The sequence below is a fragment of the Saccoglossus kowalevskii genome, chromosome 12 (assembly GCF_978046115.1).
Source record: "Saccoglossus kowalevskii chromosome 12, keSacKowa6.1, whole genome shotgun sequence".
Lineage (NCBI taxonomy): Eukaryota > Metazoa > Hemichordata > Enteropneusta > Harrimaniidae > Saccoglossus > Saccoglossus kowalevskii.
This window is the reverse complement of record NC_140652.1, coordinates 820,391-847,009: the sequence shown is the minus strand read 5'-3', so window position 1 is coordinate 847,009 and position 26,619 is coordinate 820,391. Positions and strand designations below refer to the sequence as shown.

The 26,619-nt window shown below is 34.7% G+C and overlaps 1 protein-coding gene across 1 annotated transcript; it reads right to left on the bottom strand.

The window, feature by feature from the left end:
- Positions 1 to 5,773: 5,773 nt before the first annotated feature.
- On the bottom strand, positions 5,774 to 26,483 carry LOC100367624 (tumor susceptibility gene 101 protein-like). The gene is made up of 11 exons (XM_006819235.3): positions 26,100 to 26,483; positions 21,023 to 21,107; positions 18,440 to 18,505; positions 17,574 to 17,737; positions 16,526 to 16,679; positions 9,251 to 9,424; positions 7,850 to 7,977; positions 7,649 to 7,741; positions 6,664 to 6,797; positions 6,476 to 6,578; positions 5,774 to 6,054 (listed from the first exon to the last, which is right to left on the bottom strand). The coding sequence occupies exons 1-11, from the start codon at positions 26,139 to 26,141 to the stop codon at positions 5,959 to 5,961; spliced, it is 1,239 nt and encodes a 412-aa protein (XP_006819298.1). The 5' UTR covers positions 26,142 to 26,483; the 3' UTR covers positions 5,774 to 5,958.
- Between the last annotated feature and the right edge of the window lie 136 nt (positions 26,484 to 26,619).

The following is a 26,619-nucleotide window of genomic DNA, read 5'->3' as shown; positions in this document are numbered from 1 at the left end:
CTTAAGTAATTTTATTTTCAGATTGTCTAAAAACTTTTTACATTTGTATTTCTCCACTTAACTCAATATAGTAACAGAAAAGTACAATTTACTGTTGACTCCAAAACCCCCAAAAACATATTACATAACAATGTGTGATAGATGTTACCTGCCGGATGTTAGTTACTTAGTTCATTGGCACAATTCTTGAAAATTCAATAGTAAGTTTTCTTACATATTGTGAAGTCCAATACTTGGCAACAAATGATGGTATTATCAAGTCAAAATAAACGTAAAACAACTTAATTAAGAAGCATTTCAAGGCTAAAATTACTCTTATCTTAGGGGTCTAAAAGCTTGAAAACATATTTGAAGGCACATTCATGAAGAAAAATTATGGGTCTAATTCAGAACAACTTCTTTCTGGGAGGCTGGGAGTTGTGAATAAATTCCTACCACATAAAGAATAAAATAGTGATTTCTAATTTTTCCCTCATGTCCCTCCTGCTGTGGAATTGCCCTTATGATTTACGCATCTAATTACCCAATGGTCTGGCTGTATGTCTCATCAATGACGTAATTTCTGCAAATCTAACAATGTTCTCATTTTCATAGTAAAGTTTATCACGGTAGCTTAAATGTTCACTGATATTGTTCTAAACAATATGAACAGTGTCACCCGAGAATTTATGCCAGACATGCTCTTATGACGTGATAAACTCAAGAATGCAGATCCTCTTTCTACAAAACTTCACACAGAAGAAACAAAACAGTATTACTTGAAAAATGCCACATTTATTTATCAAATTAATAATATACATTCATGGACTGAATTTTGACTGGAAGCATAACTAATATGTTCTGTATGTTTGGATATAATTGTAGTGTACAGTAACTGTGTGAGGATATGATTGAAGGCATGACAGATGTTGGGAATGTATAAAATTAATTGGTAATTAAAATGACATGAAATTAATCAAGCCAGAAGATATTGAATAAAATTAATGAAATCACTAGTGAACAAAAAAATATTAGTTCTTACAAGACATTTTCAAAACATTAATAATTTGTTTTAAAACAATATCATGTAATACACAACTATACAGTCCAGTTTGTCACTCCATTCATAAAATTTCTTGAATTATTAATGAGGGAAAACAGTTGAATATTTCACCAATCCACAGTCTTTTCATTCAGAATATCATCTGACATGTTTATGTCTATCCACTGTTTTTCTGTTCAAAATTTTTCAAATTAAAAAAACAAGCCATGCATGGCACAGTCCCAGTCAGTTATCAAATTTAAGATATTTAGTTTTGTTTATAGTAATGTAGTTGGAACATAAACATGTCAGAAGTATGGATCCAGAAGATGATGCTTGAATATGATGATTTTTTTAACATTAAAATGATTGACATCTTGTATCTAATCGTCAAACGGGTACTTGTCCATATTGAGAAATATTGCTCTGGAAAAGCATTAATTAAAACAAAATGGCCACCAGTCGACCATTTTAAATCCAATCTGAAAAATAAAATGACTTGCATCAAGGTCCCATAATGTCCATTGTATGTACCAAGTTTGAACAAAATCCAGCCATAAATTTTTTAGCACAAAAATGGCCACCATTCGGCCATCTTGAATCAGATTGTGAAACAAATTGATGTGCATATATATAATATTATGTATGATGTATGTGTGAAGTTTGATTGTGATTGGTCCAGGCATGTCTAAGATACAGGTCTGGACACATGCTCGCACGGATACACAGACACACAAAGTCAATCCATAAGTCCCTGTTTTCCGACTGCGTCCGAACAGGGACTGAAAAACAAGCAGCTGATAGCTCCACTGTTAGTGATGCAGTATGCCAAAGAAATGTAAAATCAATCAATCAGTCAAACCATTTTCTAGATAGCAATTTACATCTGAAATACTAAAATGATGTTAAAAGTACATTTCTAGTGAGTTTGAAACACATACAGCTGACAGTTTTTATAAAGAAGTCAAAAATGTAAAGTTGACATCGAAGGAGAATGACAAACAACCGATAATATGTATATCTACAGATTACCATCTTTTTTTAACCTAAGAAATACATTTAAGCTCATTGTCTAAATATTGTATTGTGTAGCTTATAGCTGCTGCCATGCTATTGCTGCCAGTAGGGAAAAGTGAATACTGAGTGTTTAAATATTAAATGTCTTTTGAAGATTTGCCACAGAGCTAAATGTTGCCATGCCGATATGATAGTCTTGTAGATTGAAAGGCACAAACAATTTCAAATTGGTAAAAGTTGTACCAAAAACCAAACAAACCTGACCAACATAACCATGTGATGTATTAAGCCATATTCAATGCAAGTTACAGATTATATTCAGTAATTCAACTATGCGTGTCTGCTCAGGTTGTGATTGGCTTCTGTTGGTACTACAAAGGTCATATGTGGGTGGATGGGCCATCATATACGAGACAAGCTGGAATATAGTGTAGCAACAGTTCTGAGGTATCTGGTTAATTACAATGCAGTTGAACCTCTCAGTCTGTAAATACTTGCATCAATCTCCCTATGCCAAAATCTAAAAAACTGTCAAATTATCATACATTCCAAAATAAAGCTGATGACAAAATGAATATGGTTTTTTTTTTGTGCATACAACTACTATGTGTAGTAAATGAGTGTAGTCAATAAATAAAAAATAAAATGAATGAACATACATAACTTGTATTCTATAGTTATCAAAGTCATTATGGTTGTAATCATAGTTGTTACAACCGTAATGACTTTGATTACAGTTGTAATGAAAGTCATTACGGCAGTAACCAAAGCCATTACTGTGGTAACCAAAGTCATTACTGTGGTAACCAAAGTCATTCCTGTGGTAACCATGGTCATTCCTGTGGTAATCAAAGTCATTACGGTTGTAATAAAAGTCATTATGACAGTAACCAAAGCCATTACTGTTGTAATCAAAGTCATTATGATGGTAATCAAAGTCATTACGATGGTAACCAAGGTCATTACGATTGTAATAAAAGTCATTATGGCAGTAACCAAAGCCATTACTGTGGTAACCAAAGTCATTACTGTGGTAACCAAGGTCATTACTGTGGTTATCAAAGCCATTACTGTGGTAACCAAGGTCATTCCTGTGGTAATCAAAGTCATTACGGTTGGAATCAAAGTCATTACTGTAGTAATCCAAGTCATTACGGTTGTAATAAAAGTCATTACGGCAGTAACCAAAGCCATTAGTGTTGTAACCAAAGTCATTACTGTGGTAACCAAAGTCATTACTGTGGTAACCAAGGTCATTCCTGTGGTAACCAAAGTCATTACTGTGGCAACCAAGGTCATTCCTGTGGTAATCAAAGCCATTACTGTGGTAACCAAGGTCATCCCTGTGGCAATCAAAGTCATCACTGTGGCAATCAAAGTCATCACTGTGGTAACCAAAGTCATCACTGTGGTAACCAAAGTCATCACTGTGGTAACCAAAGTCATTACTGTGGTAACCAAGGTCATTACTGTGGTAATCAAAGTCATTACTGTGGTAACCAAAGTCATTACTGTTGTAACCAAAGTCATTACTGTTGTAATCAAAGCCATTACTGTTGTAACCAAAGTCATTACTGTGGTAACCAAAGTCATTACTGTGGCAACCAAGGTCATTCCTGTGGTAATCAAAGCCATTACTGTGGTAACCAAGGTCATTACTGTTGTAATCAAAGCCATTACTGTGGAAACCAAGGTAATTCCTGTGGTGACCAAGTCATTACTGTGGTAACCAAAGTCATTACGGTTGTAATCAAAGCCATTACTGTTGTAATCAGTCATTACTGTGAGTAGTAATCCAAGTCATTACGGTTGTAATAAAAGTCATTACGGTAGTAACCAAAGTCATTACTGTGGTAACCAAAGTCATTACTGTGGTAACCAAGGTCATTCCTGTGGTAATCAAAGCCATTACTGTGGTAACCAAGGTCATTCCTGTGGTAATCAAAGTCATTACTGTTGTAACCAAAGTCATTACTGTGGTAACCATGGTCATTACTGTGGTAATCAAAGTCATTACTGTAGTAATCCAAGTCATTACGGTTGTAATAAAAGTCATTACGACAGTAACCAAAGCCATTACTGTTGTAACCAAAGCCATTACTGTTGTAACCAAAGTCATTACTGTTGTAACCAAAGTCATTACTGTGGTAACCAAAGTCATTACTGTGGCAACCAAGGTCATTCCTGTGGTAATCAAAGCCATTACTGTGGTAACCAAATTCATCACTGTGGTAACCAAAGTCATCACTGTGGTAACCAAAGTCATTACTGTGGTAACCAAGGTCATTACTGTGGTAATCAAAGTCATTACTGTGATAACCAAAGTCATTACTGTTGTAACCAAAGTCATTACTGTTGTAATCAAAGCCATTACTGTGGTAACCAAGGTCATTCCTGTGGTGACCAAAGTCATTACTGTGGTAACCAAGGTCATTACTGTGGTAATCAAAGTCATTACGGTTGTAATCAAAGTCATTACGACAGTAACCAAAGCCATTACTGTTGTAATCAAAGCCATTACTGATGTAATCAGTCATTACTGTAGTAATCCAAGTCATTGCGGTTGTAATAAAAGTCATTACGGCAGTAACCAAAGCCATTACTGTTGTAACCAAAGTCATTACTGTGGTAACCAAAGTCATTACTGTGGTAACCAAGGTCATTCCTGTGGTAATCAAAGCCATTACTGTGGTAACCAAGGTCATTCCTGTGGTAATCAAAGTCATTACTGTTGTAACCAAAGTCATTACTGTGGTAACCATGGTCATTACTGTGGTAATCAAAGTCATTACTGTAGTAATCCAAGTCATTATGGTTGTAATAAAAGTCATTACGACAGTAACCAAAGCCATTACTGTAGTCTTTATGGATGTAATCAGTCATTACTGTAGTAATCCAAGTCATTGCGGTTGTAATAAAAGTCATTACGGCAGTAACCAAAGCCATTACTGTTGTAACCAAAGTCATTACTGTGGTAACCAAAGTCATTACTGTGGTAACCAAGGTCATTCCTGTGGTAATCAAAGCCATTACTGTGGTAACCAAGGTCATTCCTGTGGTAATCAAAGTCATTACTGTTGTAACCAAAGTCATTACTGTAGTAACCATGGTCATTACTGTGGTAATCAAAGTCATTACTGTAGTAATCCAAGTCATTATGGTTGTAATCAAAGTCATTACGACAGTAACCAAAGCCATTACTGTTGTAATCAAAGCCATTACTGATGTAATCAGTCATTACTGTAGTAATCCAAGTCATTGCGGTTGTAATAAAAGTCATTACGGCAGTAACCAAAGCCATTACTGTTGTAACCAAAGTCATTACTGTGGTAACCAAAGTCATTACTGTGGTAACCAAGGTCATTCCTGTGGTAATCAAAGCCATTACTGTGGTAACCAAGGTCATTCCTGTGGTAATCAAAGTCATTACTGTTGTAACCAAAGTCATTACTGTGGTAACCATGGTCATTACTGTGGTAATCAAAGTCATTACTGTAGTAATCCAAGTCATTATGGTTGTAATAAAAGTCATTACGACAGTAACCAAAGCCATTACTGTAGTCTTTATGGATGTAATTAAAGTCATTACTGTAGTAATCAAATGTGTTACTGTAGTAGTACATACATAACTTGTATCCTATAGTAATCAATGTCATTACGGTAGTAATCAACGTTTTCACCGTAGTAATCAAAGTTGTTATCAATGTTGCTACTGTAATAATTCAATATATGGTATCAATGTGCATAAATGTTTGATAAAGTATATTCTTTTCATATACATGAGTATTACATAATATAACAGATGTCAGCTACTTATCACTGGTTACAATACTTTCTCCATAGCCTTAAATGTTACAACATATAAAAGTACTAGACAAATATACATTGCACAAACACTGAATGCTAATAATCACACCAACTCAATGTACAGCAACTTCACTGAGTCCTGCCTTCTGTCTGGCTTTCTGCATCAGAGCTCTACAAATGAACTGTCTTCTCGATAGATCTCTCACATGCTAAAATGAGACAAAATTCATTACTTTAAGGTACCAGTAGCAATGAGGGGAAAACATGTTTTGATCTGTGATTAAGACATTCTTTAACTGAGGATGTTACTATAACAACCTATACATCATCTGAAAGCTTAGATATAGGTGAATTCAAAAGTACAAATGCCATACCAATGTTTGTCCAAAGAATTATCTGATTGTCAATTTCAGTATTGAACTATTTTGAATACTTCAACTATTGAATTTTAACAGCCATGTAAATGACCTGAAAATTGCACAGGACTTGATACTCCCATCTTTTTTTCTTTGTCCGCCTTTTTACTCGCTATGAACAAATAACTAGAGTCATGCTATGAACAAAGTTTGACTGTACAGTTATTTTGTTAAGGAATTTATATCATGTTAGAATGTATGTGTGAATACTTACTTTGAGGAATTCATCAATTCCAATGACACTTTTTCTTAGAGCTTCTCCCAAGTAGTAAATGGTGTCTTCAATGGCATTCTCCTCGGCAAAAAGATTTAATAATCTAAATAGAAAAGTCAAATCATAATTAGCTTAATTGAAATGAATAATATATACATGTATTAAAAATAAAGTCTGGATATACGTACTGCTTATATAATGTTGCCGTGGGTACAACAGCTTCATCAATGTTTATCTCCTCTTCATTTTCCATCTTTGCTAAAACTTTCTTTATTTCATCATCCTTTTCTGTCAATAATTTAATATTTTTTTCAACATCAATCTAGAAATCAAAAACAAACTGTCATTTCCAGAATATAGCAGCCAGTGCACAACGGGAAAATACTTGATTGCATCAATGCTTGCATCAATAAAATCACTATAATAAGATAGATATATTGAATTTTGTTGTTTGTTATGAAGTGAGTAAAAATTAAAAAAACAATTATCAGTGTTTTAACTATATACATAATTGAAAGTAGGAAAGGAAGCTCACACCAAATTCAAGTTTTGGCATCTACTGTGTGACAATAAATAATATCATGTTTATAGCAAGAAAACCAATGTCAACAGCATAGCACACATTATTAGTAGAAAGGTTCCTTTCTATAAAATGACCAAAGCACATACTTTATTTGTGTTCAATCCTTAAACTATACACATTTGAAGATAATTCAGCTTATCCTGGGCATAGTGAATTTTTGACATATCTATTGTATTGCTATCTAAGATTTACGCATATACATGTACTGGGATATAAAGCACATGAGTCGTCAAGTGACAGGCATCAACCTTCAGTACTTTCTCTTTCCACCAGGTTTGCAGAAAATTGAACAACACATGCCCAGGTTCCAGACATGCCACAATACCTGATTTAATTGTCAGCAGTCGGCCATATCTGATCAGATGACATTATTATTGTATGTGTGTATATATGCAATAATGTACTATGACAAAACATCACAGCCTCTGATGTTTGTAGAGTATGGCAATTATTTTGCTTTCTGATGCGATGTATACTATGGATACATCATATAGATACACTATAGCACAAGTGAATATAACTGATACCCACAAACATCAGGCCACATATGTCAGGCCGCAAAAGTCCTAACAAGTTCATTCATTGAATACCTGTTCTTTTTCTAGGTTCTGTATCATTTCTTCTAATGTTCTTTGTCCCCTTTTGAGTTTTTCTTGTGTTGAATTCAATACATCCATTTCAGCCTGAAAACAAAAAAACAGATCAATGTAATAATAATAATAATAATATTTACAAATACATTCATTTGACTTTTTATATTTTTGGAGAGAAATATATCTGTCATGTAGTACCTGTGCTTGTTCAAATGTTTCTTTCATTCTACGTTTGAGTTTATCTTCTACAGCAGATATCAATGATGCTTTGATTTGATCTTCCGAGATACTAGATTGGTGTGTCACAGCAGCATGAGGTGTGGAACCTATACAAAGAAACACGCATATGAGCTTGGATCATGGCGGGCTGCATGGTCGAATCGGTCATGTTTCTGGTGGCTTGGGTCACATCAAGTTGGGTCATGATGGGTTGGAACACATCAGGCGGGGTCATTGTGGGTTGGGTACTGATGATTTTGATCATAGTAGGTAGGACTACATCAAATTAGATCATGGTGGATTGGATCATCGTGGGGTGAATCACATCAGGTTGGGTTATGATGGGTTGGAACACATCAGGCGGGGTCATTGTGGGTTGGGTACTGATGATTTTGATCATAGTAGGTAGGACTACATCAAATTAGATCATGGTGGATTGGATCATCGTGGGGTGAATCACATCAGGTTGGGTTATGATGGGTTGGATCACATCAGGTTGGGTCATTGTGGGTTGGGTCCTGATGATTTGGGTCATAGAAGGTAGGACTACATCAAATTGGATCATGGTGGGTTAGATCACATCAGGTTGGGTCCTGATGATTTTGGTCATAGTGGGTAGAACTACGTCAAATTGGATCATGGTGGGTTGGGTCCTGATGATTTTGGTTATAGTGGGTAGGACTACGTCAAATTGGATCAAGGTGGGTTAGATCACATCAGGTTGGGTCATTGTGGGTTGGGTCCTGATGATTTTGGTCATAGTGGGTAGGACTACATCAAATTGGATCATGGTGGGTTGGGTCCTGATGATTTTGGTCATAGTGGGTAGGACTACGTCAAATTGGATCATGGTGGGTTAGATCACATCAGGTTGGGTCATGGTGGGTTGGGTTCTGATGATTTTAGTCATAGTGGGTAGGACTATGTCAAATTAGATCACGGTGGGTTAGATCACATCAGGTTGGGTCATGGTGGGTTGGGTCCTGATGATTTTAGTCATATTGGGTAGGACTACATCAAATTGGATCATGGTGGGTTGGGTCCTGATGATTTTAGTCATATTGGGTAGGACTACGTCAAATTAGATCATGGTGGGTTGGATCACATCAGGATGGGTCATGGTGGCCTGTGCCAATCCACAACAAATATCATCCATGGAAGGTGAAGCTGATGTAATCACAATTTTGTTGCAATGTCTGAACTGTGTCACCAAACATCTACAACTTGCACATGCACTTTCTGTCAAACTAGTTTAGTCAGACAGTTATTCATATCATGTGAAATGCTCCCCATATAGTACTCAGACTGCAATGTATGGCACGATGGAAACATTCACACATGATAATCTGTGGCACAAGCAGAGATACATATAACACTCACCTGTGGGATAACCTGATGACGGATATGGAGGATTGCTTGTCTGGTTGTAGGCTGGATATTGAGAAGTAGGATACCCAGTTGTAGGGTATGGTGTATATCCAGTGTTACCAGGAGCAGGATAACCAGGAGTTGGATAAGCAGCAGTGGATGCTGGGTAGCCTGGTGTCACATTACCTGCAAAGAGAATTATAGTAAATGAATTATTAATCACACTTTTAGTATACTTGACCTCAATATTAACCACACTTTCAGTGTACTTGACCTTATTATCAAACACACTGTCTGTACTTGACCTCATTATTAACCACACTTTCAGTGTACTTGACCTTATTATCAAACACACTGTATGTACTTGACCTCATTATTAACCACACTTTCAGTGTACTTGACCTTATTATCAAACACACTGTCTGTACTTGACCTCATTATTAACCGCACTTTCAGTGTACTTGACCTTATTATCAAACACACGCTCTGTACTTGACCTCATTATTAACCACACTTTCAGTGTACTTGACCTTATTATCAAACACACTGTCTGTACTTGACCTCATTATTAACCACACTTTCAGTGTACTTGACCTTATTATCAAACACACTGTCTGTACTTGACCTCATTATTAACCACACTTTCAGTATACTTGACCTTATTATCAAACACACTGTCTGTACTTGACCTCATTATTAACCACACTTTCAGTGTACTTGACCTTATTATCAAACACACTGTCTGTACTTAACCTCATTATTAACCACACTTTCAGTGTACTTGACCTTATTATCAAACACACTGTCTGTACTTGACCTCATTATTAACCACACTTTCAGTGTACTTGACCTTATTATCAAACACAGTCTGTACTTGACCTCATTATTAACCACACTTTCAGTGTACTTGACCTTATTATCAAACACACTGTCTGTACTTGACCTCATTATTAACCGCACTTTCAGTGTACTTGACCTTATTATCAAACACACGCTCTGTACTTGACCTCATTATGAACCACACTTTCAGTGTACTTGACCTTATTATCAAACACACTGTCTGTACTTGACCTCATTATTAACCACACTTTCAGTGTACTTGATCTTATTATCAGTACTTGACCGTATTATCAAACACACTGTACTTGACCTCATTATTAACCACACTTTCAGTGTACTTGACCTTATTATCAGTACTTGACCTTATTTTCAAACTTACTGTCTGTACTTGACCTCATTATTAACCACACTTTCAGTATACTTGACCTTATTATCAAACACACTGTCTGTACTTGACCTCATTATTAACCACACTTTCAGTGTACTTGACCTTATTATCAAATACACTGTACTTGACCTCATTATTAACCACACTTTCAGTGTACTTGATCTTATTATCAGTACTTGACCTTATTATCAAACACACTGTCTGTACTTGACCTCATTATTAACCACACTTTCAGTGTACTTGATCTTATTATCAGTACTTGACCTTATTATCAAACACACTGTCTGTACTTGACCTCATTATTAACCACACTTTCAGTATACTTGACCTTATTATCAAACACACTGTCTGTACTTGACCTCATTATTAACCACACTTTCAGTGTACTTGACCTTATTATCAAATACACTGTACTTGAATTCATTATTAACCACACTTTCAGTGTACTTGACCTTATTATCAAATACATTGTCTGTACTTGACCTCATTATTAACCACACTTTCAGTGTACTTGACCTTATTATCAAACACATTGTCTGTACTTGACCTCATTATTATCCGCATTGTCTGTACTTGACCTCATTATTAACCGCACTTTCAGTGTACTTGACCTTATTATCAAACACACTGTCTGTACTTGACCTCATTATTAACCACACTTTCAGTGTACTTGACCTTATTATCAAACACATTGTCTGTACTTGACCTCATTATTATCCGCATTGTCTGCACTTGACCTCATTATTATCTGCATTGTCTGTACTTGACCTCATTATTAACCGCACTTTCAGTGTACTTGACCTCATTATCAAACACATTGTACTTGACCTCATTATTAACCGCACTTTCAGTGTACTTGACCTTATTATCAAACACATTGTCTGTACTTGACCTCATTATTAACCACATTGTCTGTACTTGACCTCATTATTAACCACATTGTCTGTACCTGACCTCATTATTAACCACATTGTCTACCTGACCTCATTATTAACTACATTGTCTGTACTTGACCTCATTATTAACCACATTGTCTGTACCTGACCTTATTATTAACCACATTGTCTGTACTTGACCTTATTATCAACCACATTGTCTGTACTTGACCTTATTATTAACAACACTGTCTGTACTTGACCTTATTATTAACCACATTGTCTACTTGACCGTATTATTAACCACATTGTCTGTACTTGACCTTATTATTAACAACACTGTCTGTACTTGACCTTATTATTAACCACATTGTCTGTACTTGACCTTATTATTAACAACAATTTCTGTACCTGACCTTATTATTAACCACATTGTCTGTACCTGACCTCATTATTAACCACATTGTCTGTACCTGACCTCATTATTAACCACATTGTCTGTACTTGACCTTATTATTAACCACATTGTCTGTACCTGACCTTATTATTAACCACATTGTCTGTACTTGACTGTATTATTAACCAGTGTCTGTACCTGACCTTATTATTAACCACATTGTCTGTACCTGACCTCATTATCAACCACATTGTCTGTACTTGACCTTATTATTAACCACATTGTCTGTACCTGACTTCATTATTAACAACAATTTCTGTACTTGACCTTATTATTAACCACATTGTCTGTACCTGACCTCATTATTAACCACATTGTCTGTACTTGACCTCATTATTAACCACATTGTCTGTACTTGACCTCATTATTAACCACATTGTCTGTACTTGACCTCATGATTAACCACATTGTCTGTACTTGACCTTATTATTAACAACACTGTCTGTACTTGACCTCATTATTAACCACACTGTCTGTACTTGACCGTATTATTAACCACATTGTCTGTACTTGACCTCATTATTAACCACATTGTCTGTACTTGACCTTATTATTAACCACGTTGTCTGTACCTGACCTCATTATTAACCACACTTTCAGTGTACTTGACCTCATTATTAACCACATTGTCTGTACCTGACCTCATTATTAACCACATTGTCTGTACTTGACCTTATTATTAACAACACTGTCTGTACTTGACCTTATTATTAACAACATTGTCTGTACCTGACCTCATTATTAACCACATTGTCTGTACTTGACCTTATTATTAACCACGTTGTCTGTACCTGACCTCATTATTAACCACACTTTCAGTGTACTTGACCTCATTATTAACCACATTGTCTGTACCTGACCTCATTATTAACCACATTGTCTGTACTTGACCTTATTATTAACCACATTGTCTGTACCTGACCTTATTATTAACCACATTGTCTGTACTTGACTGTATTATTAACCACAGTGTCTGTACTTGACCTCATTATTAACCACACTGTCTGTACTTGACCGTATTATTAACCACATTGTCTGTACTTGACCTCATTATTAACCACATTGTCTGTACTTGACCTTATTATTAACCACATTGTCTGTACCTGACCTCATTATTAACCACACTTTCAGTGTACTTGACCTCATTATTAACCACATTGTCTGTACCTGACCTCATTATTAACCACATTGTCTGTACTTGACCTTATTATTAACCACATTGTCTGTACCTGACCTTATTATTAACCACATTGTCTTTACCTGACCTTATTATCAACCACATTGTCTGTACTTGACCTCATTATTAACTACATTGTCTGTACTTGACCTTATTATTAACCACATTGTCTGTACCTGACCTCATTATTAACAACAATTTCTGTACTTGACCTTATTATTAACCACATTGTCTGTACCTGACCTCATTATTAACCACATTGTCTGTACTTGACCTCATTATTAACCACATTGTCTGTACTTGACCTCATTATTAACCACATTGTCTGTACTTGACCTCATGATTATCCACATTGTCTGTACTTGACCTTATTATTAACAACACTGTCTGTACTTGACCTCATTATTAACCACACTGTCTGTACTTGACCGTATTATTAACCACATTGTCTGTACTTGACCTCATTATTAACCACATTGTCTGTACTTGACCTTATTATTAACCACGTTGTCTGTACCTGACCTCATTATTAACCACACTTTCTGTGTACTTGACCTCATTATTAACCACATTGTCTGTACCTGACCTCATTATTAACCACATTGTCTGTACTTGACCTTATTATTAACAACACTGTCTGTACTTGACCTTATTATTAACAACAATGTCTGTACCTGACCTCATTATTAACCACATTGTCTGTACTTGACCTTATTATTAACCACATTGTCTGTACCTGACCTCATTATTAACCACACTTTCAGTGTACTTGACCTCATTATTAACCACATTGTCTGTACCTGACCTCATTATTACCCACATTGTCTGTACTTGACCTTATTATTAACCACATTGTCTGTACCTGACCTTATTATTAACCACATTGTCTGTACTTGACTGTATTATTAACCACAGTGTCTGTACTTGACCTCATTATTAACCACACTGTCTGTACTTGACCGTATTATTAACCACATTGTCTGTACTTGACCTCATTATTAACCACATTGTCTGTACTTGACCTTATTATTAATCACATTGTCTGTACCTGACCTCATTATTAACCACACTTTCAGTGTACTTGACCTCATTATTAACCACATTGTCTGTACCTGACCTCATTATTAACCACATTGTCTGTACTTGACCTTATTATTAACCACATTGTCTGTACCTGACCTTATTATTAACCACATTGTCTGTACCTGACCTTATTATCAACCACATTGTCTGTACTTGACCTCATTATTAACTACATTGTCTGTACTTGACCTTATTATTAACCACATTGTCTGTACTTGACCTCATTATTAACCACATTGTCTGTACTTGACCTTATTATTAACCACATTGTCTGTACCTGACCTCATTATTAACCACATTGTCTGTACTTGACCTTATTATTAACCACATTGTCTGTACTTGACCTTATTATTAACCACATTGTCTGTACCTGACCTTATTATTAACCACATTGTCTGTACCTGACCTCATTATTAACTACATTGTCTGTACTTGACCTTATTATTAACCACATTGTATGTATTTGACCTCATTATTAACCACATTGTCTGTACTTGACCTCATTATTAACCACATTGTCTGTACTTGACCTTATTATTAACCACATTGTCTGTACCTGACCTCATTATTAACCACATTGTCTGTACTTGACCTTATTATTAACCACATTGTCTGTACCTGACCTTATTATTAACCACATTGTCTGTACCTGACCTCATTATTAACCACATTGTCTGTACCTGACCTCATTATTAACCACATTGTCTGTACTTGACCTTATTATTAACCACATTGTCTGTACCTGACCTTATTATTAACCACATTGTCTGTACTTGACTGTATTATTAACCACAGTGTCTGTACTTGACTGTATTATTAACCACATTGTCTGTACCTGACCTCATTATTAACTACATTGTCTGTACTTGACCTCATTATTAACCACATTGTCTGTACTTGACCTCATTATTAACCACATTGTCTGTACTTGACCTTATTATTAACCACATTGTCTGTACCTGACCTTATTATTAACCACATTGTCTGTAGTTGACCTTATTATTAACCACATTGTCTGTACTTGACCTTATTATTAACCACATTGTCTGTACCTGACCTCATTATTAACCACATTGTCTGTACTTGACCTTATTATTAACCACATTGTCTGTACCTGACCTCATTATTAACCACATTGTCTGTACCTGACCTCATTATTAACCACATTGTCTGTACTTGACCTTATTATTAACCACATTGTCTGTACCTGACCGTATTATTAACCACATTGTCTGTACTTGACCTTATTATTAACCACATTGTCTGTACCTGACCTTATTATTAACCACATTGTCTGTACTTGACTGTATTATTAACCAGTGTCTGTACTTGACCTCATTATTAACCACACTGTCTGTACTTGACCGTATTATTAACCACATTGTCTGTACTTGACCTCATTATTAACCACATTGTCTGTACTTGACCTTATTATTAACCACATTGTCTGTACTTGACCTCATTATTAACCACACTTTCAGTGTACTTGACCTCATTATTAACCACATTGTCTGTACCTGACCTCATTATTAACCACATTGTCTGTACTTGACCTTATTATTAACCACACTGTCTGTACTTGACCTTATTATTAACCACATTGTCTGTACTTGACCTTATTATTAACCACATTGTCTGTACCTGACCTCATTATTAACCACACTTTCAGTGTACTTGACCTCATTATTAACCACATTGTCTGTACCTGACCTCATTATTAACCACATTGTCTGTACTTGACCTTATTATTAACCACACTGTCTGTACTTGACCTTATTATTAACCACACTGTGACTGTATTTGATTTTACCTCATCTATATTTCTTTGTGCATAGAAAACTATATTCTGTATATAAAATTTTAATACATGACGATGCAAACTATATTTGCTTGGTCACTTATTGCTGTGAAGTAGTTTTTATAAATAATCACTATTTGTTAACTTTATAAGGGACGACGTCAAAAGATCGATGTCGGATAAAAAACTTAATTCCTTTAGTTTTTTTCCAAACCCCCCCTACTGAAACTTAATTGATAAATATTGGTCATGGCGTCAGACTACATTCACCATTAAATACAAATTGATAATCGGACAGTAGTATTGCATAGCAGTTGGTTGTCGGGTGGGTGTAAAAAGATTTTACAAATGCACCTCATTTGACGCACAGATTCACACTCGAACCAAACCATTTTTCTTTTTTTTTTCCCTTTTCGGTTATTTCTGTCCATGATTAGATAGAAAAAAACAAACTACAAATACTCCAAGATTTGTTTGACTTCATTAAAAAATAAAATCGTTTTGTAGGATGGAAACTTTTTGAGGTCAAAACCCCCCACCCCAAAACTAAAGGAAATAAGTATTTTATCCGACATCGATCTTTTGACGTCGTCCCTAATGAAGACAGTTATACACAGCAAGCACCATTTCCACTCCTATATCATGTAATGATCATAGCGTAACACTTACTAGTTGGTGGGTATGGCAAAGCACCACCACTACTTGGAGACTGTCCTGGAGGATAAGCAGGTCTGGCTGGAGCCGCAGACTTTGAATAAACAGGAGAGTTCTCACCAAAAACAACACACAAAACTTGTACTAAGCTAATCAAATCAGATGCTGGCTGCAATGAAATAAACAATTTAATGAAATCAAATAAAATGAAGAGATTATATCATATCATTGACCTATTGTTTTATTACACACTTTCACATTTGGGGTATCGGTCAAAGCATGTCTGAGAAATAGATCCAGATGCACAGACCTAAATTAATAAACTGATTCGAAAACTGCATTATTCGCATTCAGTTAACACTACAAATTCCATGCGTGGTAGCACAGATTTAATTGTGTGTAACATTAATATTAATCACTCAACAGTATTTCACTGAAATATGTGATTAAAAAGTTGTAAAAAGAAGTATCAAGTTGTGTGAATAAACACCAGGTGTAAAACAGGTGTTTATGTTCAGAGTTGAAAGTCAAATTTTCATTAAAAATAAAGAAATCCATAATTATGATACACGATACAAAAACAATTTCCATGTTGATAGTGCAAGAACTTCATTAATTCAGAAATTGACAAAGCAAGAAGGAATAAAACTATGGAATCAACTGAGCTGTGACTTGAAAAGTATTAATAATATTAACATGTTTAAATCCAAATATAAATCCAATCTCATTTCTGAATAATAACTGTCATCAATAACGATAACCTGCAATATTGGATATTCACAAACTGATTTTTCTCCCATTTTCATTGTTAACTGACGATGACTTTCATGATGACTTTGTTATGTATCAACAATTGCATTGTATTTTATGAGTTGTGAAAAACTGTTTATTATTATTATTTATTATTATTTGTATTAAACAGATCTGTGCTAAGACAATGCATCCTATGGCAACACAATACTGGTGAGTTTTTATATTTCAAAGTTTGATGAGTTAAATAAATTTTGATGTGTTCTATGTGTTTTGATGTGTTCAAGGAGTTGTATGTGATGTTACAACTTACATGTCTCCATTCATGGAGGTAGGGTAAATAGATCCGGCCATTGGCATCCACATTTCGAGAAGGTTTCACCAGCATATCATGTGTTGGTTTCACAAAACACATTGGAGCATTATATGGATGAGTGTCCATTAGCCAAATACATATTGGAATATTGTATGTTGCACCTGATAAATAAATAAATAAATCAATAACTTTGTCAGATCACTACTCAATCAATGTATGCATTATTAATATTTTTGTAGATCAGGTTTAAGAAATAAGAAATCCAATGAATATTGGTACAAACAGGGAAATGTTTAGGCATTGCATGCATGGTTTATGGGGTATGTACCGAGCAGAAACAATGTGGAATACAAGAATCTAAATATGTGATAAATCTGATAAAAAAACTGTCACCTTGAATTATAAAATAACTAAGAATACTGTTGAGTTAGAATGACTTCATTAGGCACTGACTTTTATTCATGGTTTGCATGGTTTTCTGATTGTAAATAAACATTACAAGTTTGAGCATGAAGTTCTAATACACAACTCTAGAGTATTTTTTTGCGTTTTAGCATGGATTTCAAAAACACCAATTTTGTGAGTTTTTTACTAGAACAAATGTCCATAATAAAAATCCCAAAGTTGATGACTCATGTTGAGATCAATAATTACATAACAATTAAAAAAAACATAATTTTTTTGTTCTTATTTTAATAGGTTAAATCTCCATGAACACTCCAATTGTTAAATTCCAAAGATATGCTGAAGCAAATGTGGGTAGACAGTTTGTCTAAATAAATTACACATTGACAACAAATGATACCATGTAAAACAAAATGAGTGTTTCACATTGTTGCACTTGAGAAGACATGTTGTGTTACCTTTATATTGTACTGGTATTGTACCTTCAAGACTCAACAGTGGCTTCTTGGCTCCATCATTGAAAACTACCAAAGAAATGAAACAGCACAAATTACTTAACAGCTTAATGTTCCCACTAACAAGGACACTATTTTCCCAAATAAGTGGTCTCTTACACTCTTTATCATCCACAGTAATATCATAGCAATAACTAACATACAGTGATATCATAGCAATAACCAACATATAGTGATATCATAGCAATGACCAACATACAGTGATATCACAGCAATAACTAACATACAGTGATATCATAGCAATGACCAACATACAGTGATATCATAGCAATAACCAACATACAGTGATATCATAGCAATAACCAACATACAGTGATATCATAGCAATAACTAACATACAGTGATATCATAGCAATAACTAACATACAGTGATATCATAGCAATAACTAACATACAGTGATATCATAGCAATAACTAACATAGTGATATCATAGCAATAACTAACATACAGTGATATCATAGCAATAACTAACATACAGTGATATCATAGCAATAACTAACATACAGTGAAATCATAGCAATAACCAACATACAGTGAAATCATAGCAATAACCAACATACAGTGAAATCATAGCAATAACCAACATACAGTGATATCATAGCAATAACCAACATACAGGGATATCATAGCAATAACCAACATACAGTGATATCATAGCAATAACCAACATACAGTGATATCATAGCAATAACCAACATACAGTGAAATCATAGCAATAACCAACATATAGTGATATCATAGCAATAACCAACATACAGTGAAATCATAGCAATAACCAACATACAGTGATATCATAGCAATAACTAACATACAGTGATATCATAGCAATAACTAACATACAGTGATATCATAGCAATAACCAACATACAGTGATATCATAGCAATAACCAACATACAGTGATATCATAGTAATAACCAACATACAGTGAAATCATAGCAATAACCAACATACAGTGATATCATAGCAATAACCAACATACAGTGAAATCATAGCAATAACCAACATACAGTGAAATCATAGCAATAACCAACATACAGTGATATCATAGCAATAACCAACATACAGTGATATCATAGCAATAACCAACATACAGTGAAATCATAGCAATAACTAACATACAGTGAAATCATAGCAATAACCAACATACAGTGAAATCATAGCAATAACCAACATACAGTGATATCATAGCAATAACCAACATACAGTGATATCATATCAATAACTAACATACAGTGATATCATAGCAATAACTAACATACAGTGAAATCATAGCAATAACCAACATACAGTGATATCATAGCAATAACCAACATACAGTGATATCATAGCAATAACCAACATACAGTGATATCATAGCAATAACCAACATACAGTGATATCATAGCAATGACCAACATACAGTGATATCATAGCAATAACCAACATAGTGAAATCATAGCAATAACTAACATACAGTGATATCATAGCAATAACCAACATACAGTGATATCATAGTAATAACCAACATACAGTGAAATCATAGCAATAACCAACATACAGTGATATCATAGCAATAACCAACATACAGTGATATCATAGCAATAACCAACATACAGTGATATCATAGCAATAACCAACATACAGTGAAATCATAGCAATAACCAACATACAGTGAAATCATAGCAATAACCAACATACAGTGATATCATAGCAATAACCAACATACAGTGATATCATAGCAATAACCATCATACAGTGAAATCATAGCAATAACCAACATACAGTGAAATCATAGCAATAACCAACATACAGTGATATCATAGCAATAACCAACATACAGTGAAATCATAGCAATAACTAACATACAGTGATATCATAGCAATAACCAACATACAGTGAAATCATAGCAATAACTAACATACAGTGATATCATAGCAATAACTAACATACAGTGATATCATAGCAATAACTAACATACAGTGATATCATAGCAATAACTAACATACAGTGATATCATAGCAATAACCAACATACAGTGATATCATAGCAATAACCAACATACAGTGATATCATAGTAATAACCAACATACAGTGAAATCATAGCAATAACCAACATACAGTGATATCATAGCAATAACCAACATACAGTGATATAATAGCAATAACCAACATACAGTGATATCATAGCAATAACCAACATACAGTGAAATCATAGCAATAACCAACATACAGTGATATCATAGCAATAACTAACATACAGTGATATCATATCAATAACATATCAGAGCAATGAATTCCATTTTCACCAAAATTAGAAATTCCATAGCTAGTCTAAGAGTAAAATATTTTTCAAGATAACTACATCAATGTACAGTTTTCTGTGTGCCACTGGTCCAACAGAGAATCAGCATAACTAGTTGTGTCTCATAAAATTACTGTGTGTGACACATCATATTGACTGTAAGGGAACACACAGTGATATCACAGCACTCAGCAGTATATACATTTTAATATTAGAGAATATATAATATTCTTATCATCTCACCATATGTATCAGTCTTTGGTCTCAAATCTCGATAGTTACCAAGTAAGTTACTACAATCTCTATGGGTCATATCTTTATATTTATACTGAAACATGGAATAAAAAAAAAAAACTATTACCGGTACTGTATAACCTTTTCAGAATCAACTATTAAAAAACAAATAAGAATTCAGGATGGATACAAAAAAGACTGTTCAAGGTCATTATTTGAAAAAGAAATGGCAGTAGGAGAAGAAAAATTGAACAAAAACAATAGTGTTCAAACAGACTTGGACCCAGATTAATTGAGTGATTTACACTAAGGTAAAGCCCCACTTATTCGTGTCTAAAGCTGAAATGAGTTTGTGAGAGCATGGATGTACTAACACAGGATGAACCACTAACTAATTTCCTTTGATATATCTGTTTTGTCGCTGATTGTTTTGAAGTAATTAATAAACACTGATGTTACTTCTAATTAAGATCGTAATTGCGTAGCCAGGTGATTTAATATTATCTGATCTTTTTCCGGTGTTTGAAAGGTCACCTGTCACAAGGGGGGAACTGCACATGCTTTTCGGTCGCTGTTTTTGAATATGCATTGAAATTGGTAAATGGTATGAAATATAAAATTTTTCACGCTATGTACACACCCCTTATAATGATGGCAACACTCATCCAATTACTTTGATCTTGTTTTATCATGTTTTATCTGAATGTTTATTGGACCAACATACATGTAAAGGTTACAACACCAAAAGTAAACTGCTTTTTTAATCCTCTTAACACAGTGCTTCATCCAAACAAACAATTAAAGTGAGAATAAAAATACACACAGGAAAATGAAAAAAAATAAAAAATAAAAATAACAAGTCATTGTCAATGACACGTCCCCGTTCCGTTCATATTTGAGTGACATATACATTCAAAGCAGATCATGACCGAAATGCACCTGCATATGTACATTGTGCTAAATCTGAACAAAATCCATTCATGCATGACTGAGATCCGGTTCTGGAATTGTGAAAATACGTGATTTTGATGCATTTTCGGCCTTAAAATGGCCATCATTCCGCTATTGTTAAGCAGATCATGAAACAAATGCACATATCTATTTGTGACATGATGTACCATGTGTGTGTGAAGTTTGAACTTGATCAATCCAGACATGTCTTGGATACGGATCCAGAACTGAATTCTTTAACAAAATGTCCGCCAGTCGGCCATTTCGAACTTGATCCGAAAAAAAAAAGACGTGCATCAAGGTCCTATTATGTTTAATGTATGTACCAAATTTGAACAAAATCCATCCATGCATAACTGAGATACGGGTCCGGAATGGTGAAAATGTGCGATTTCAATGCATTTTCGGCCTTAAAGCAGCCCCCATTTGGCTATCGTTAATGAGATCATGAAACAAATGCACATACATATTTGTGACATGATGTACCTTGTGTGTGTGAAGTTTGAACTTGATCAATCCAGACATGTCTCGGATACGGATCCAGAACTGAATTCTTTAAAACAAAATGGCCGCCAGTCGGCCATTTCGAACTTGATCCGAAAAAAAAAATGACGTGCATCAAGGTCCTATTATGTTTAAAGTATGTACCAAATTTGAATGAAATCCGTCCATGCATAACTGAGATCCGGGTCCGGAATGGTGAAAATGTGCGATTTCAATGCATTTTCGGCCTTAAAGCGGCCGCCATTTGGCTATCGTTAATGAGATCATGAAACAAATGCACATACATATTTGTGACATGATGTACCTTGTGTGTGTGAAGTTTGAACTTGATCAATCCAAGCATGTCTCAGATACGGATCCAGAACTGAATTTTTTTAAACAAAATGGCCGCCAGTCGGCCATTTCGAACCCGATCCCCCCAAAAAAATGACGTGCAGCAAGGTCCTATTATGTTTAATGTATGTACCAAATTTGAACAAAATCCGTCCATGCATAACTGAGATCCGGGTCCGGAATGGTGAAAATGTGCGATTTTGATGCATTTTCGGCCTTAAAATGGCCGCTTTTCGACTATCGTTAATCGGATCATGAAAAAAATGCATGTGCATATGTCCCATATAATGTGTGATGTATGAGTGAAGTTTGAACTTAATTGGTCCATGCATGTTCGAGATACAGGTGATCACGGACGCACGGACACACGGACGGACGGACGCACACAGGGCAAAACATAAGTCCCAGTTTTCGGACTGCGTCCGAACGGGGACTAAAAAACAACTAGCAAATAAAAGTAGAAAAAAAAAAAAAAAAAAATTAATGAAAAAAATAATGGTAAAGTACATTGTTTTCCACATATATTTTGTGTTGGTGAATGTTTAGATTACTATTGCATGTACACGACCTTATCTTGAGATAGCTGACTATAATGTTTTCAATTTTTCCTCTCTTGTTTTGAAACCGTTCTCGATGTATATTGCTATTTGTATTATTGTTTTCTCCTCTTTATTATTTAAAATATATTTTAACTTTTCTTTATTATTTGCTAAATGTTGGGGTGATAACAGCTGATAGTTTTTTTCTTTCTCCCACGTAGCGATCACATGTTAATTAATAAAAGAAAATGTTCTTCGTCCTCTATGGCGTTATTTTCACAACATAGACATTTTTTGTCAGATATATCTGTATTGTTATATCTCCCAGTATCTATTTGTAGTCTGTGAGCACTAATCCTCAATTTTGTCATTGATGACCTGTGATGAGTACTATAAAATCTGTATTAGAAGCCTCAGCTTCTATTAAAATGGTACAATGCAACAGGGGGAATGCGGCTTCTATTAGAGCATCTACACATATGAGAAATGATGAATTTTTGGTCTCAATTATTCAAAAAGAATGGCTGCGACTTCTATCAGGGATGCGACATCTAATATATAAGTAGTTTTCAAAGCCAAAGTCTGTTTTCAGTTCTGTGTAAGTGCGCAATTTATTTTTGTGATTGTTCCCTTTGTTATCATTGTCTAAAATCTGTTTACAATTTTTTTCAAACTTTGTTTTTAGTTTTTCTGATATTATTTTATCTATATTTACATTGTTCGCATTTTGCTTTTTTTCTTCCTGCCACAAAAGGTCCATATCTAGATCTTTAAGTATAAGTTATATCCTGGAAACCCAGTTGTAGGTGCCAGAGTTGTCTAGTTCTAAGCCGAGACTGTATGCTTCATATTTACGTATGTACAGTGATGCAATTGTTACAATCAAGGACATGCTTAACAGAAAGAATACTTTTGAATCATATAATTTGAGGACTTTGGAAAGTGGCATGTAAACATGCTAAAATATTTTCTGAAGTATAAATCTGACGTAGGTATATAACAACAGCATCCCATATTTGGTTTTCACATCATGAACATACAATACTGTCAATGACTGTAACAGTGTGGTTAAAATAGCTTTATCCATGTTTCTTTAGTTGGTTAGGAAGCTTCAAACTTACAATGTAGTTCCAAAGAATTATTAATAAAGTCATGTTTCTGACTGGAAAATGGACAACACAAGTAGATAAATTGGTCAAACCTGCATCAAATTATAATTTCTACCGGTACTCTATATATTTTTGGCTATTATCATAGATATTTCATTATTAGAGTGATTTCCATTCTAAATGTTTGTTTCATGTGTTAATTTATGATCTTATCAAAAATTCATAGTAGTTTGGACAAAAACAAATTTTTTTGGCATTGATGTTTTTTGCATTCAGAAATGCAAAGGTGATAAAATTCAATTCTCAAGGACACAGGTGGTTTCATTCGTTTTGAATTTGTTGGTTGGTTTTTTTATATTCTGCTTATAGTATGTTGTGGGTATTTCATTTTATTTTATTTTTTTCCGTATTCCATTTAGTCTGCTTTTGGTTGTTCTTTAAACTCTTTAGCCATTGTAATTTGATTCATTTTTATCGTTTGTAGCCTTTAACCTCCTCCAGTAGGTTGTTATGAGTTAATAAAATAATAATGAAACCATTGCATCTAATGTGAATGCGGGAAATGTCATGTTTACATGTCAATGTTTTAATAATTGTTTATTTGAACCGCTCCCATATAAAGAGTCCTTTGACAATGGTACGCCACCCAGAGCATACTTCCTCATCTTTGATTGTAGCAATTTTCACTGTATGTCAGAATGAACAAACTCTACAACATTCACATGAGGGTTTCAAGTATAGCAAGAATAGATACAGTGGGAACACCAATTCCACCACTCACAGTCTTCATTATTTGATAGCTGTAAGGGATAGCTGTATTCAGTGCACATTTCGATGTAATGTGTCTGCATTTGCATTTTTCTATATCAGTGTGTGAAATCATGTCAATATGGTGGGTAGCCCTGAGAACAGTCCTGTAGGTTGGCCTCCTACTACTGACCTTTTAACCCCCACAATCCTGAGAAGTTGTAGAGACCTTTCTGCAATTTTCATGATTGTAATTAACCAAAGCGTCTATCGACCAATCTAGCAATCAATCATAGACACATTTCTTGTGGCCGAAAAATTAACCTACAGAACTGGAATGTTGGGAAAAGCAAAAGTTTTATGCAACGAAATGAAATTTTGTTCACAAATACGTCAAGAACAAGATGGTGGTGTATATTTTCTGTTGACATTGGAAAATGTTGATTTTAAAGACCCTAGTGGGAATTCTTCTGTAATTTCGCTTCCAGTTAAGGTATTTGGGATAGTTAGATGTATTGACCAGATTATTTTTTAGCTGCAAAGCTGAATGCCTCTTAAATTGCCGATACAACATTCCACATAGTGTTGAATTCCTGTTCTATGCGACTTATCAGGACTGCGGGCAGAATAATAAGCGAGAGACCAACCTCTAGGACTGTACTCAGGATTATAAAGGTGGGTAGTGATGCCTGAGATAGTTTTCTTCATTTTAAGAAATATTTATAAATTTCAATGGCAGTTGAATCAAAGCACCCAATCAATAAGCACAGTGCACAATGACATCATTTGAAAATATTCCATTCGTCAATAGAAATCCCTCATTTTAGTTTGAATTGTGAAATTTATAAATATTTATCAAAATGAAGGGTTTGTTGTGTCTATAGCATTCTGTATTGAAATTACCTGTGTCAAATTCTGACGCAAATACGCCTCATGAGAAGCCATTGCTAATCACTGGTTTCCAAATATAGATGAAATCTTCGGTTGCTAAAGCTTTAAGCTTTAAGTAAATATGATAGTTTCTTTGGGAAGCTTAGACTTGCAAAGCTTATACAGTTAGTTACGATTACGACAAATGACTCACAGCGCAGTGACGGTGGTGACGTCCATGTTCGAGAAGAATCGATGAGAACTTGTGTATATAGCACGTTCCTTGACGATTAACGACAACGTTATTGCAAACAATATTCTCTAGTGTTGAGGGTAAACTGTGTGTTGGTATAATTACAATGTACTTAAACTTATTACCAATACTCCAAGGCTCACGGATATCCTTTCCTCTATTTGAGGTCAAAGGTTACGATCCAAATCTCGAAATGACGTTTGCGCATCGGTGGTTTTGCCACTTCTTCTGACAAAAAATGCACATTTTAAGTTACTGTCGATATATTTGGTACAATATATCTAAACGACTTAGTATGTT

Bases quoted from the DNA above. Each gene is read 5' to 3' on its own strand.
- LOC100367624 (XM_006819235.3), bottom strand. From the start codon at position 26,141: ATGGCTTCTCATGAGGCGTATTTGCGTCAGAATTTGACACAG. The intron at 9,425-16,525 runs GTAAGTGTTACG...TTCTCTTTGCAG, and splicing joins TTTGCCATACCCACCAACTA to GTAATGTGACACCAGGCTAC. The intron at 6,055-6,475 runs GTAAGTATTCAC...GTCTCATTTTAG, and splicing joins GAATTGATGAATTCCTCAAA to CATGTGAGAGATCTATCGAG.